Consider the following 15,195-nt stretch of genomic DNA (forward strand, 5'->3'; position numbering starts at 1 on the left):
GGACCAGATGCTTTATTTACATCAAGTTCTTCCATCATCTTAAGTATTTCCTCATAACTGACTGGAACTGTACTTAGTATATTCCTCACCAAATTATCTCTCCTAGCATCAAGCTCCCCTTCCACAGTAAATACCAATCTGAAACTTTTGTTCATAACCTCTGCCATTTCCTGTGCATCCTCATAGACTTTTCCTTCAACTTCCAATCTTGATACACCTTCTCTCTTCATCTTCCCATTAATATATCTAAAGAATAGTTTGGATTCATATATACACTTTTCTGTTATATCTCTTTCATAGTTTCTTCTCTCCATTCTTATTATCTCAGCATACTCGTTTCTAGCATCAAAATATTCCTCCCATCTGCTCTCAGTTTTCCTCTTCTTCCATTTATTCTAGGCATTTAACTTATAATTTCTAGCCTTTATTGCATTTTGTATTGAGCCATTCCTTACCCTTTCTACATCTTGCTCCTCCTCTAGATACAAATTTCTCCACAGCAGTATTATATATCCTTGTAAATTCATCCCATTTTTTCTGAACACCTGCATGTTCAAAGTCCTTCCAGTCCAACAAAGTACTTTCTTTTCTTTGTGTGTGTGTGTGTGTGTGTGTGTGTGTGTGTGTGTGTGTGTGTGTGTGTGTGTGTGTGTGTGTGTGTGTGTGTGTGTGTGTGTGTGTGTGTGTGTGTGTGTGTGTGTGTGTGTGTGTGTGTGTGTGTGTGTGTTGATGGGGGTCACACCTATAGGGGGGGGTTGGTTTCCACCTATATTAGGTAAGGAAGTCAAAGAGGGGTTCTGTCGAGTACCAGCTGGAACCACTGTTCTAAACCAAGCTGTCAATGACATAGCTTAAGCTTTTTCCATCATTACTTGATCATGATTTTTGCCCTTTCCATCTTTCATTATTTTCATATGAGCATCTGTTTCTTTGAATCACTGTCAACAAAGAACTGTTTCAACTTTTCCTGTTACTTCTTTATATCATACATAGTAATCCTATGCCATAAACTTCACACAGGTGATGAAAAGAAACACCACTGAATAGCTTTTGCAACATTTCCAATTTTTTGTAATTGTATTGTTTGTTCTGTGCCACAATTACCACCTCCACTTTTAAAGTCATAGCTATGTGAAATAAGGATCACAAAGAAGAAATCTATTCAAAGGCAGTTACAAACACACACAATGCAGAACCTGTTAAATGGTGTCATCTAAAATCACTCCAACTGTTGAAATTGTTCCCAAGAGCACTCATTACACTTGCTTACTTGCTCCATTTCTATCTCAACATATTCCACAGGCAACAGAACAATAATAATTTGTCAATATAACTCCATACAGGTGTTGATAATACATAAAATCTATGGATATAACTCACTCATAGGACTTTTACACACATATAAAGTATGTTTTGGTGTTTTTCACATTATTATACATTACTCTTTTCTTGCTCCATTTCTATCTGAACATATTCCACAGACAATAAAACAATAGTAATTTGCCAATATAACTCCATACATATGTTGATAATAGGTAAAAATATCATAAAATACCTAATAGATGTTTTGTTGCCCTGCTCTCAATATAGTGCACAAGTACAAAGATGTCTTCTGGGAACAACTTTGACACAGGAAAAATTCACACAACACCGGTACTGTGATATGATTGTGACACCATCTGTAAGTGTGTACAGATAGCTACATGGCCATGAGAGGTTTGAAAGAGAGATAATATAGCCAGCTGTAAATATGCCAGAATAAACAATGTTGGAGTATCAACGGTCAATCTGTACAAGGAACATACAACAGATTAAACCATTCACACCAGACTTTGTATTTACTTAAGATCCAAATGAAATTACAGTTATTAAAAAGAAGAAATGGAAGAGTTGCACAAATTTAAGTATTTGTTTTGATTTAATGCAGTCTATGACAAAGGAAATCTAGAAAAAAAAGTGTCCAAGAGAGAAAGGTGGTTCAGTTTCTAATTTGTATTAAGACAAAATAACAATGCATGAGGCAAAAAGGAATGACACATTTGCATCAACAGTGATCACATATGAAAGTGAGACATGCAAGGAATAATAGATGAAAATCAAACCCAAGCAAGTGAATGGAGTTACCCAAGAAATTCCTCTGGTGGGCAAAAATTGATGGTAGAAATATTGAAAGCATACAAAAAACTGACTATTGAATAGAGTAATACTTATCCAGTGGTCTTTCAGACACTTCTCCATGCAAGTGTGGATTAATTAAGTATGCCTTGTTTTTTGGGCAGACAATCTTATCGTTTTCACTGTCATCTAAAAACTTTATAACTGTGTTTTATGGTATTCTCCCTGAAGCTGCCTCATGTGGTCTCCAACCACTGATTTATGTTTTAGGAATAAGTCCAAGTTTTCAATACATATGAATATGAGTAATAGTTTTTGAAAGAGCCACCAAAAAGAAGTAAAGCAAAGTTAATAGATTCTAAAAATTGGATGAACAATGCTCATAGGTAATAAAATGTGATATATTTTCTGATTTATGGATCAGTTATGCCTCAGTATTTAATGAAGAATACTTCATTGCATAGATGAGTAGCAATACATTTCATGATGATTGTTTTTACAGACATATGAGTGCATGAGGAAGACAGAGACAAGATAATGAAGTTAGTGGATTGACAGGAATGTATGGTAACAACAGAAAAATAAGTATTCTTTCTATGATTCTAGAGCTTTCACAGTCTATACTATGTGAAGAATATTGCATGAATAAGTTCACTATGTATACAAAACAAAACTGATGTGTAGAAATAGTTACTTGACCATGCAGTCAGATGTGTTATATCTTAATGCAGACAGTCTTGGCCTCAGTGTAGAATTCAAGGGAATCCTGTGTACTCTCCCGACCCAGCCCACTCTTCTTCACACCTCCAAATGGCATGTCAAGGTCTCTCACCAGCCAACAATTGGTCCACACAGTTCCAGCCTGTCAAAAAAGTATATACTTGGAAGAAATCTGTATATAATTGAAAAAATAAATAAATAAATAAGTAAATAAAATAAATAAATAAAAAATAAATAACAAAGATTTCACAGTGAGTCTTGATTATTGGAAAGGAGAAAGTAATAATATTTCTTAATAAAGGTATATGTAATGTCTTCAAAAGTCACCACTATATGAAGTGAGTTTCATAATCCTAACCTCTTGAGATAACTTTTACATGGTACAGTTAGCACCATGAAATTTGGTATACATCATGGCAAGTTCAGGGTGATATCTGACATAACCACACAAGAGAGCCAGAAATATCTCTAAAGTTAAGGTAATAGGAATGAAGATGCTGTTGGCAACACTGCCTGAGACAAAAAATTGTTAGGTGTTTTTGTCTCATGCAGCATTGCCCAAGGCTGTTTCTAGCCTTTTGGAGGCCCTATGCAAAATGTTGTTGGGCAGCCTCTATGTTGTGAAATCCTCTAAGATGGTTCGGACCACTCTTTTAACATTTAAATGTATCAACCTGGTGGACTTTAAGAGGAAAAAGAGATAAATGTGTAAAGCCCTCTTAATATCTTTATTTGCCTCAAGTTCAAATCAAACACCTCAAGCTGACTTTTAAATCCACAGAAAATCACAATATACTAGACACACTGGAGCTCCCCTATGGGATTTATCAAATCTACATTATGACATCTCCCAAATGCAACAGATTGTGCATTTGCTTTGCTTATTTTAAATGTTAGGAAATGTTAAAATAATTGAGGAATAATACTAATAATATACTAATATGAATGATATTATATGAATACAAGTAATAATAATAATATTAAACATACAAAAATGTACCTCCCCCCAAAAAAAAATATGCCATTACACAAAATAAACATATATTAGGCATTGCACTAATAACTAAATGAACAAAAAATACATCATGATCGTAATGATACTAACATCCATACAAGATTACAAATGATAAAAACATAAACCAATAAGATATGTGTTGCAATTAATGTGGCAATATGCGCCTGGATTTAACACTAAGTACCCTTCATGACTTTTTTTTTTGTGTGTGTGTGTGTGTGTGTGTGTGTGTGTGTGTGTGTGTGTGTGTGTGTGTGTGTGTGTGTGTGTTTATGTAGGAGGGACACTGGCCAAGGGCAACAAAAGTCCAATAAAAAAAAGTCCACTGAGATGCCAGTCCCATAAAAGGATCCAAAGTGGTAATAAAAAATTTAAGGATAAGTGTCTTGAAACCTCCCTCTTGAAGGAATTCAAGTCATAGGAAGGTGGAAATACAGAAGCAGGCAGGGAGTTCCAGAGTTTACCAGAGAAAGGGATGAATGATTGAGAATACTGGTTAACTCTTGCATTAGAGAGGTGGACAGAATAGGGGTGAGAGAAAGAAAGTCTTGTGCAGCGAGGCCGCAGGAGGAGGGGAGGCATGCAGTTAGCAAGATCAAAAGAGCAGTTAGCATGAAAATAGCGGTAGAAGACAGCTAGAGATGCAACATTGCGGTGATGAGAGAGGCTGAAGACAGTCAGTTTGAGGAGAGGAGTTGATGAGACGAAAAGCTTTTGATTCCACCCTGTCTAGAAGAGCGGTATGAGTGGAACCCTGACAGACATGTGAAGCATACTTCATACATGGATGGATAAGGCCCTTGTACAGAGTTAGCATCTGGGAGGGAGGTGAGAAAAACTGACGGAGATATTTCAGAACACCTAACTTCATAGAAGCTGTTTTAGCTAGAGATGGGATGTGAAGTTTCCAGTTCAGATTATAAGTAAAGGACAGACCGAGGATGTTCAGTGTAGAAGAGGGGGACAGTTGAATGTCACTGAAGAAGAGGGGATAGTTATCTGGAAGGTTGTGTCAAGTTGATAGATGGAGGAATTGAGTTTTTGAGGCATTGAACAATACCAAGTTTGCTCTACCCCAATCAAATTTTAGAAAGATCATAAGTCAGGCGTTCTGTGGCTTTTCTGTGTGTGTGTGTGTGTGTGTGTGTGTGTGTGTGTGTGTGTGTGTGTGTGTGTGTGTGTGTGTGTGTGGACAGGTAGAAGTCAGTATCTCCTCAGCAGCAGAGATCTGCATGGTCAGTCTCATCTCTTCAATGTCTTCAAAACTTCTGCCTTCAGGCTTTTTAGAAACAAAGCCATTGATAGCATTGTTGTATGACAGCTGCTTGCTAATCTCCTAATGTCCCATGGATCATCTCAAGAAGGACTTTATGAGCTTTAGCTTTGAAAAGCTCTCCTTTAATGAGTCCATGGCAGAGAGTGTAGGGAATCTGCAGAGCAATCCACAGATTAGGGTAAAGTTCTTTCAGCTGCTCTTTTGTGGATGTAGGAGGGAAACCCCCAGTGCAGTCATGTCATCAGAAGGCGGAGTTGAAAAGTTGTTTATTTCAAGAGCCAGGTCCTCTCCATCAATGTCTTCTTCATTCTCAGTGCATAAAGTGCTACAGAGTTTGTTGTATTGGTTGGACAATGCCTCACCATTCAATATTTTGAAGGGCATGGTGATGGTGAATCTGCAGGTGATCCTTGTGGTTATCTGTCAGTAGGTGGTGAAGATGAGCCTAAAGGTTTTTGAGTCTGCAGGCACAGAAGATGGACTTAGTTTTCTCTGACAGTAGGTAAAGATGGTGGCTCTAGTATCCCCACACAAGGAGAGATGTCTGGCCCTCCATGTCAAAAGTATTTCAGAAGTTCTCCTGCAGAGACAAAGTTCCTTAAGTTCACAAACAATCTATCCAAGGTAAATATTACTGCATTAAATCTGTTATACTACTGAGATTCAAAATCTGTTAGCCTACTTTCTTTTTTTAATCTATCCTCAACAGGAAGATTCTTGAACATCTATCACTTCGCAACCTTCTATCTGATCGCCAGTATGGGTTCTGTCATGGCCGCTCTGGTGATCTAGCTTTCCTTACTGAGTCTTGGTCATCCTCTTTTAGAGATTTTGGTGAAACTTTTGTTGTTGCCTTATACATATCAAAAGCTTTTCATAGAGTCTGTCACAAAGCTTTGATTTCCAAACTATCCTTCTATGGCTTCTATCCTTCTCTCTGTAACTTCATCTCAAGTTTCCTTTTCTGACTGTTCTATTACTACTGTGGTAGAATGTCACTGTTCTTCTCCTAAACCTATTATTAACAGTGGTGTTCCTCAGGGTTGTGTTCTGTCATCCACTCTCTTCCTATTATTCATCAATAATCTTTTAAACCAAACTTCTTGTCCTATCCACTTCTACCCTGATGATACCACCCTGCACTTTTCTATGTCTTTTCAGGAAGTAAACAGTTCACACAGGGAAGCCACAGAATGCCTGACTTCTGATCTCTAAAATTACTGATTGGGGCAGAGCAAACTTAGTATTGTTCAATGCTTCAAAAATTCAATTCCTCCATCTATCAACTCAACACAACCTTCCAGATAACTATCCCTTCTTCTTCAGTGACACTCAACTGTCCCTCTCTTCTACAGTGAACATCTTCGGTCTTTCCTTTACTTATAATCTAAACTGGAAACTTCACATCTCATCTGTAGCTAAAACAGCTTCTATGAAATTAGGCATTTTGAGTCATTCTCTGCCAGTTTTTCTCACCCGCCCAGCTGCTAACTCTGTACAGGGGCCTTATCCACCCATGTATGGAGTATGCTTCACATGTCTGGGGGGGGTTCCACTCATACTGCTATTTAAGACAGGGTGGAATCAAAAGCTTTTCATCTTATCAACTCCTCTCCTCTAAATGACTGTCTTCAGCCTCTTTTTCATCGCCACAATGTTGCATCTTTTGCTATTTTCTATCGCTTTTTTCATGCTAACTGCTCTTCTGATATTGCTAACTGCATGCCTCCCCTCCTCCCACAACCTCGCTGCACAAAACCTTCTGTCTTTCATCCCTATTCTGTCCACCTATTTAATACAAGAGTTAACCAGTATTCTCAATCATTCATCCCTTTCTCTAGTAAACTCTGGAACTCCCAGCCCGTTTCTGTATTTCCTCCTTCCTATGACTTGAACTCTTTCAAAGGGGAGGTTTCAAGACATACTTAAATTTTCTATGATTCTTTTGACGTCTCTTTTGGGACTGGTACCTAAGTGGGATTTATTTATTCTGATTTTGTTTCCCTTGGCTAGTCACCCTTTTACCCAAAAAAAAAAAGATAAATAAATAAATAGAAATAAAAAATAAATGAATTAATTAATTAACTAATTAATAATATATATATAATATATATATATATATATATATATATATATATATATATATATATATATATATATATATATATATATATATATATATATATATATATATATATATATATATATATATCATTGTGCTTATAATACAGTAGAAGTGTCCCATTAAGGCATACATCCAATTTCAAAATTACAAATTAGACAAATAAAGCAGGTAAAAATTAAAATGTGTAAATTAAGTGACAGCAACTAACCAGAGGTGATGTACCATGGTTTATCCAGGTGTCATGAGAGAAAACAACAGACAGCCTCAGGTGCCATCATGTGAGAAAATAAAGTGAAGAGCATAAACAATAAAAATTACTTTCAAAATTAAGATTGTCCCACAGAACACTAGCAGGTGAAATACACCCTCCATACTATATGCTATATGTGAAGGCATCATTTCCAAAAATGTTGAAATATATGTAGAAACTAAAAAAAAAAATAATAATAATAACAATAAATAAATAAGTAAATAATGAAATAAAAAAATAGCCAAATTAAATATGGATGTCTTCAGAAAAGTAAAATAAATAAAAAATAAATACCATAGAAAATCACCACCATGAATGTCTTACCTCTGCTCTGTGAGTGTTTATTTTCAGCTGTCTTCTTTTTTCTTTTTTCGGCACAGGAAGGGTATATCCTTTTTGACGCCATGTCACCATCACTCCTCAGTCCCCAGTTACTTATGGCTCAGTGGTCTGAGCCTGACACGGTGACACCACTTACAGCCTTAGCTTGACATGGGCAAAACACTACATGTACAGATCTTGTTCAGGAGTCATGATCCAAATTTCAGGAGAATGTGGCAAAATCCATTAAAAATATCTAAATTTCTGGAGATTAATCAGATTTTCAGTAGATCTATCATATTTTATGTCATATTTTAATAATAACAACAACAACAACAATAATAATAATAATAATAATAATAATAATAATAATAATAATAATAATAATAATATTAATAATATTAATATTAAAATAATAATAATGGCAGTTTCAGGGTTCCTGAAGGCTTCGGGGTCCTTATGCAACCACATACTTTGCATATAACAAGAAATGGCCGTGATCTACACTATGATACATTGGCTGCCACATGGCACTGAAAACCTGGAAGACCAGGTCCATGATGATCAGGCCATCCAATGTATTTTTTCTGTAGTTTGTTTCTCCCCTTTAAGCAGGGGGTCACAGCTCCCGACTTACACCAGGTACAATGTGAACACAGGGCACACAACAAAGGAGTCTGCTTGAAGACTCCAGCCTGGGTCAGGAATCAAACCTGGGACCTCATGGTTGTGAACTGGGTGTGCTAACCCCTGCACCACCATGTGTGTGTGTGTGTGTGTGTGTGTGTGTGTGTGTGTGTGTGTGTGTGTGTGTGTGTGTGTGTGTGTGTGTGTGTGTGTGTGTGTGTGTGTATTTACTTAGTTGTATTGCACAGAGTTCAAGCTAAAACTCAAGTGTCCTGTCTCCTTATTTGCAGTTATCCAATTTCTCTTTAAATTTGCTTACACTAGCAGCTGTAACCACCTTCTGACTTAAATTATTCCAGAGATCAATGCTTCAATAAAGGAAACTGTATTTCTTGATGTCCTCTTGTACATCTTGTTCTCTCATCCATATGCATCTACTTTTTCCATATGGTTTATTTATTTTTACAGTGTTATCACGTCTTCCCTTTTCTTCTTTCTTCCAATGTTATTACTCTCATTTCTTCCAATCACTCTTCATAAGTCTTTTCCTTTGATTATGGCACCATCTTCATTGCTGCCCTCTGTATTCTCTCCAACTTCCTTATATTCTTCCTATGTAGAGACCATATGACTGCAATGTACTCCAACATGGAGTGTATCATTGTTGTAATTATTTTTTTCATCACATCCATGTCCATGTAGGTAAAAGCCATTTTAATGTTACTTAACATCCTACATGTGGAACCAAAAATCCCACTTATATATGTTTCTCTGGTGGCAGTGTGCCCTGAATAATCACCCCCAATTCCTTTTCTATATTAATTTTCATCATTGTATCTTCACTCATTTTATAATTCCATCTTATAATTGTTATTTTTTCTATTTTCATCACATAACATTTCTTAGGATCAAATTCAAGTTTCCACTTCAGGCTCCAAGCATAAATTTGATCAAAATCTCTCTGTAACTCCTTACAATTCTCCAGGCTCTTTATAACTCCTAGCAACTTTGCATCATCAGCAAACATATTAATGTAGCTATTCAATCCTTTCTGCATATAATTTATATAAATCTAAAACATAATTGGTGCTAATACAGGTCCTTGTTGTACTCCAATTGTTACCTCTCTCCAGCTTGAAGTATTATCTCTGATTATTGTCCTCATTTCTCTGTCCTTCAAATAGTCTTGCATTGAACTTAATATTTTGCCTTTTAATTCTCCAACATTTTCCAGTTTCCACATTAGGCTCTTGTGTGGAACTCTGTCAAATGCATTTTTTTTATCAGATATACAGCATCCACCCATCCATCCCTTTCTTGCATCACATCTATCACTCTAGTATAGAAGCTCAGCAGATTTGTAACACAGTCTTGTTTGTCAAAATCCAAATTCTTTATCTGTAATTACCTCATTTTCTTCCAGATACTGCACCCATTTGTTTTTTATTACAATTTTGTAGACTTTACCTACGATGCTAGTTAATGACACTGGCCTGTAGTTTAGTGACTCCATTTTATCACCTGCTCTATAGATAGCTATTATATTGGCTCTTTCCCATTCTTTAGGGAACTCTTCCTTCTTTCAATGAACTATTTATCACATTCCAGATTGACTCCACCAGTTGGCCTGTACATTCTTTCAATACCTATTCTGACACACCATCTGATCCCATTGGTTTTCTAACATCTAAGTCACTCAGCAGCTTGTAGATTTCATACTTTTCCACCTTAATTTCATGTAACCCATCATTTGACAAATTCTGTCCACTACTTCTTTATCACTTTTCACATATCTTACATACTATGCTAGTCATTGATACTGGTCTATAGTTTAATGGTTCTTCTTTCTTTCCATTTTTATAAATTGGCACTATGTCTGCTCTCTTCCATTCCTTAGGCACTCTTCCAGTTGATAATGAGCACTTTATTATATCATATACTGGTTCAACTGTTTCCTGCACTCTTTTAAAATGAAACCTGATACTCCATCTGGTCCTGTTGCTTTTCTCTCTTCTACATGGAAAACTGTACTTCTTGATGTCCCTCAAACACTGACTCTTCCTGGTCTTCTTTGAGTGCCCTCTCATCCGTCCAGCTTCATCTTCTTCCAGCAACACCAGATCCTGCTTGTCTATCTTCTCATTTCGGTTAACTATTTTATTCATCGTTATTAGATCTCCTCTTTCTCTTCTAACTTGTAAAGTTGGCAGTCCAATTTACTTCAACCTCTCTTTGCACATTAGGTCTTTCAGCTCCAGTACCATCCTTGTAGCTGCCCTCTGAATTCCAACTTCTGTATGTCTTTTTTCATATGCAGAGACCACACCACTGCTGCATATTCCAGTCTGAGATGTAGCATAGTTGCTATAATTTTTTTCATCATAGTCTTATCCTTGTAATGAAATGCCACCCTAATATTTGTTAACATCCTGTACATTGAGCCAAATATCTCTTTTATATGCCATTCTGGGGTCAGGGTATCTTGAAAAACCATTCCTAGGTCTTTTTCCTCTTTGCTCCTCATAATTATTTCCTTCCCCATTTTATAGTCCCATGTAGGTCTTCTTTTACTCTTTCCCAATTCCATCACATGGCATTTCTTAGCATTGAATTCCAATTTCCACTTCTTGCTCCACCCATAAATCTTGTCAATATCTCTTTGCAACTCTATACAATCAACAAGGCTCTTTATTACTCTTAACAATTCTGCATCATCAGCAAACAGATTGATATAACTGGTCAAACTCTCCTGCATATCACTGATGTATATTTGGAACATAATGGGTGCTAACACTGACCCCTGTGGTACTCCGCTTGTTACATTCATTACTCCAACTTGAACAGGTGTCCTTTATCACAATTCTCATTTCTCTATGCTTTAAATAGTCTCTCATTCATTTTAGCATTGTCCTTCTCAGTCCTCCTATATGTTCCATCCTCCATAATAGTCTTTTAAGTGAAACTTCATCAAAAGCTTTTTGATGTCCAAGTACACTGCATCTACCCACCCATCTCTGTTTTGTACTTCATCTCTTACTCTTGTATAGAAACTTAGTAAACTTAGTGTGTGTGTGTGAAAGCCTACCCTATGCCACTCTTCTTACTTGTGTCTATTTTCACTCCTCATGTTATCTATATACATGGTAGTGGAGGTGGACAGGAAGTATACTCATATGAGAGAGAGAGAGAGAGAGAGAGAGAGAGAGAGAGAGAGAGAGAGAGAGAGAGAGAGAGAGAGAGAGAGAGAGAGAGAGAGAGAGAGAGAGAGAGAGAGAGAGAGAGAGAGAGAGAGAGAGAGAGAGAGAGAGAGAGAGAGAGAGAGAGAGAGAGAGAGAGAGAGAGAGAGAGAGAGAGAGAGAGAGAGAGAGAGAGAGAGAGAGAGAGAGAGAGAGAGAGAGAGAGAGAGAGAGAGAGAGAGAGAGAGAGAGAGAGAGAGAGAGAGAGAGAGAGAGAGAGAGAGAGAGAGAGAGAGAGAGAGAGAGAGAGAGAGAGAGAGAGAGAGAGAGAGAGAGAGAGAGAGAGAGAGAGAGAGAGAGAGAGAGAGAGAGAGAGAGAGAGAGAGAGAGAGAGAGAGAGAGAGAGAGAGAGAGAGAGAGAGAGAGAGAGAGAGAGAGAGAGAGAGAGAGAGAGAGAGAGAGAGAGAGAGAGAGAGAGAGAGAGAGAGAGAGAGAGAGAGAGAGAGAGAGAGAGAGAGAGAGAGAGAGAGAGAGAGAGAGAGAGAGAGAGAGAGAGAGAGAGAGAGAGAGAGAGAGAGAGAGAGAGAGAGAGAGAGAGAGAGAGAGAGAGAGAGAGAGAGAGAGAGAGAGAGAGAGAGAGAGAGAGAGAGAGAGAGAGAGAGAGAGAGAGAGAGAGAGAGAGAGAGAGAGAGAGAGAGAGAGAGAGAGAGAGAGAATTTTAATTTTCTCATCTCTGTTATCCAGACTTTTTGAAATGCACAAAAATTTGAATACATAATATTTGTTGTTATAGTCTATGTACCACTTTGATCTGACGTAGTATTTCACATTACAACTTAGCCATTCATGATATACTTTCAGATTTTTATTTTCACTTTTTATAATAATGTCTTTTTTCTCTGTGTGGTAGGAAGGTCCAACATTTAGGTCTCTTCAATTTAAGGGTTAAGTAGAGCAAACTTCCATCAGTAAAAGGTAATCATTAATGCAATACACACTACTGTACATATTTTTTGTCATATTCTATGAAAGAGATCAAACAAATTCCAGTAGAAAACTTTTACTTGAAGCTCAATATAATTCAACTGAAATATTTTATGAATGAGTCTTATTGCAAAATCAACAAAACAAATGACCATACAAACTATTTGCCAAAATATTCACTATTTAATTATTCCATATACCTATGTAATGAAGTTACTATCCATACTATAATAATAAAATGTTCACCATTCATACAAGAAATAAAATCAATTTTTCTTAAAATAAATGCCTTTCTCAATTTTATCCTTACCTTGAGCTTATGAGCAACACGATGTCCTCTTGCTAAGTTTGATGTAAAAACAGAAGCACAAAGGCCATACGGTGTGTCATTAACTCGAGTAATGACTTCCTCTTCAGTATCAAAAGGTGTAACACATGTTATTGGGCCAAATATCTCCTCTTGCATGCACCGAGACTTATCACTCAGACCCGTAATTATCGTTGGTCTCATGAAGTAACCCTGAAAGAACATCATGCCTTACAAAATGTTATATACAGTCTGGTCCATGATAGTGTACAATTCCGGTAACCTACAAAGTGAATAACAAACTAGATACTAAGAAAATCATCATCTCAGTAACAAAATTCCAATAACAAATTGCTTCTGCTCTTGGCCTCATAAGTGTCTGCACCACCCATCAATCCCCAGCAGGTCCTGAAAAGATCCATGCCACCGATGCATGTTGATGCTCATCCACTCACACACAACAACACTACTAACTATATGAACTAACTATCACAACACAGTTGGTATATCATTAGCAGACTCTGTTCTAAATTCCTCATAAGTTTTAGTGTTTTGTAGTATATATCAATTCCTCATAAGTTTTAGTGTTTTGTAGTGTTTTCTTTATGTACCTCACCATCCCCTACCCTAGCCATGCATTGCCAAATGGAGACTACAATAAAAAAGAGACAGTTGATTACAATCACCATGAAAGAAAAGATCACTGAGAAATACAAGTTATAACAGCAGTGCTACAATCACACAGATGAGCAGTTACACTACACATTTGGTGTGTTTCTTACAATTTCTGTGTGTTTTATTTTATTCTACTTTTATATTATTTTTATGTTCTTCAGTAACAACTAAATGTTCTTTGTTTTGAATAGTGAACAAAGTGCACTATGAACAATCAGTTAGTATGAATTGAATTTGTTGTTGCAGACTCTACTGTACATGAAAACTGGGTAAAGATGGTGTATATATTACATAATTAAAATGTTATATTTCTTAGTATATCAATTTTTCTATCATTTATGGTTCATGTGCACCTTAGGAGTAGGCTATAATATTTCAAGGGTAAATAAAGCAAAATAATTTCATGACCAAACTGTAGCTTTATAGGCAACAAATGTTTATGTATGTCAAGGAATGAAAAGCTATGTATTTTTCAGTGATCTTCTAAGACTTGACTGATATTTCTATGGTCTTTCTATTTCACTGCTTGTGCTTTTCACTTGCCTTGTGGTTTAATAGAACACTTGGAAATAGATCTCAATGTACTGTACCTACGAAAGAAAACAGTTGTGGACTGAATCCTTGGCAGGGCACTCAATATACACAATACTGTAATGTTAAATTAACCACAATGATGACTGGGCCCCAGGAGGATTTTGTCAGACCCAGATGTCTGATGGTGCAATGCAACTCTCTAAAGTCTAGGTTCTTCATGGGTATTAGATTAACAAAAAACCTGTCATCCATAACATTACACTCATTTAATAGGTGCAATATTGCTGTCTCCTAATTATAACATATTATATATATTTTGTTGTAATTATCTAGTTCTGTTATCTATAATATAGATAACAGCCAACAGCAGTATACTTCACCTCTTTGTTCTGGGGAGGTAAATCCAAGATCTCAACACCATGGCCACAAAGCACTTGCCCTCCATCTTCCACAGCATAGCTAATGTACCTCAGAACTTTTTCCAGATGAGGTTTTGAATTAAGAGGGCCCATAAAGACATCCTTATCTGATGGAGGACCAATCTTCACTTCCCTATAAAAGAACACAATTGAGTAAGATGCACAAGTTTTATATCACAGTAATTCTTAATTTTGAAAAGAAGAAAAAAAATCTTAAACTATGAATGATCAATGTTTGTTTTGCCTTTAATAAACTTTTCGATGTATGACACATAACAAAAGGAATGTCACATGTGCATATAATACAAAAGATATAAAAACTATATCCCTTAAATTTCTAACCTTGCAACTGCAGTAAATTTTTCCAAGAAATCTTTAAAGAGAGATTTCTGAACAAAGATTCTTGATGTACACAAGCATACCTGAAAAAATATGAATGGACTTATCTTCCAACCAATTCCACTTTGGGCACTGTATCTGAATATAGCATTTTAAAAGCAAGCATACTTTACATTAATAATACTGATCCCAAACATACTTGTCCTGAATTGATAAAAGAGCTTCTCTTAAGAGTAGCTATGCAGGATTCCATATCGCAGTCATCAAATACAACAGCAGCATTTTTGCCACCCATCTGTAACAAACATTACA

General features: G+C 36.5%; 1 protein-coding gene across 6 annotated transcripts in view; it reads right to left on the reverse strand.

Moving 5' to 3' along the window:
- Positions 1 to 1,044: 1,044 nt before the first annotated feature.
- LOC135100642 (2-aminomuconic semialdehyde dehydrogenase-like) overlaps positions 1,045 to 15,195 on the reverse strand; it is a 45,889-nt gene continuing 31,738 nt past the window's right edge. For 5 of the 6 annotated variants that reach the window (XM_064003719.1, XM_064003721.1, XM_064003722.1 and 2 more), the window contains 5 exons: positions 15,083 to 15,178; positions 14,887 to 14,966; positions 14,506 to 14,677; positions 12,920 to 13,129; positions 1,045 to 2,977 (listed from right to left, as the gene is read on the reverse strand). In XM_064003719.1, the coding sequence (XP_063859789.1) occupies positions 2,831 to 2,977; positions 12,920 to 13,129; positions 14,506 to 14,677; positions 14,887 to 14,966; positions 15,083 to 15,178 (705 nt within the window). In that variant the 3' untranslated portion in view covers positions 1,045 to 2,830. Of the gene's footprint in view, positions 2,978 to 5,488; positions 5,707 to 7,825; positions 7,988 to 12,919; positions 13,130 to 14,505; positions 14,678 to 14,886; positions 14,967 to 15,082; positions 15,179 to 15,195 lie in introns of all 6 variants that reach the window. The other variant, XR_010268856.1, reaches the window with a different exon arrangement.

The sequence above is a fragment of the Scylla paramamosain genome, chromosome 5, assembly GCF_035594125.1.
Source record: "Scylla paramamosain isolate STU-SP2022 chromosome 5, ASM3559412v1, whole genome shotgun sequence".
In the NCBI taxonomy this organism is placed as follows: Eukaryota; Metazoa; Arthropoda; class Malacostraca; order Decapoda; family Portunidae; genus Scylla; species Scylla paramamosain.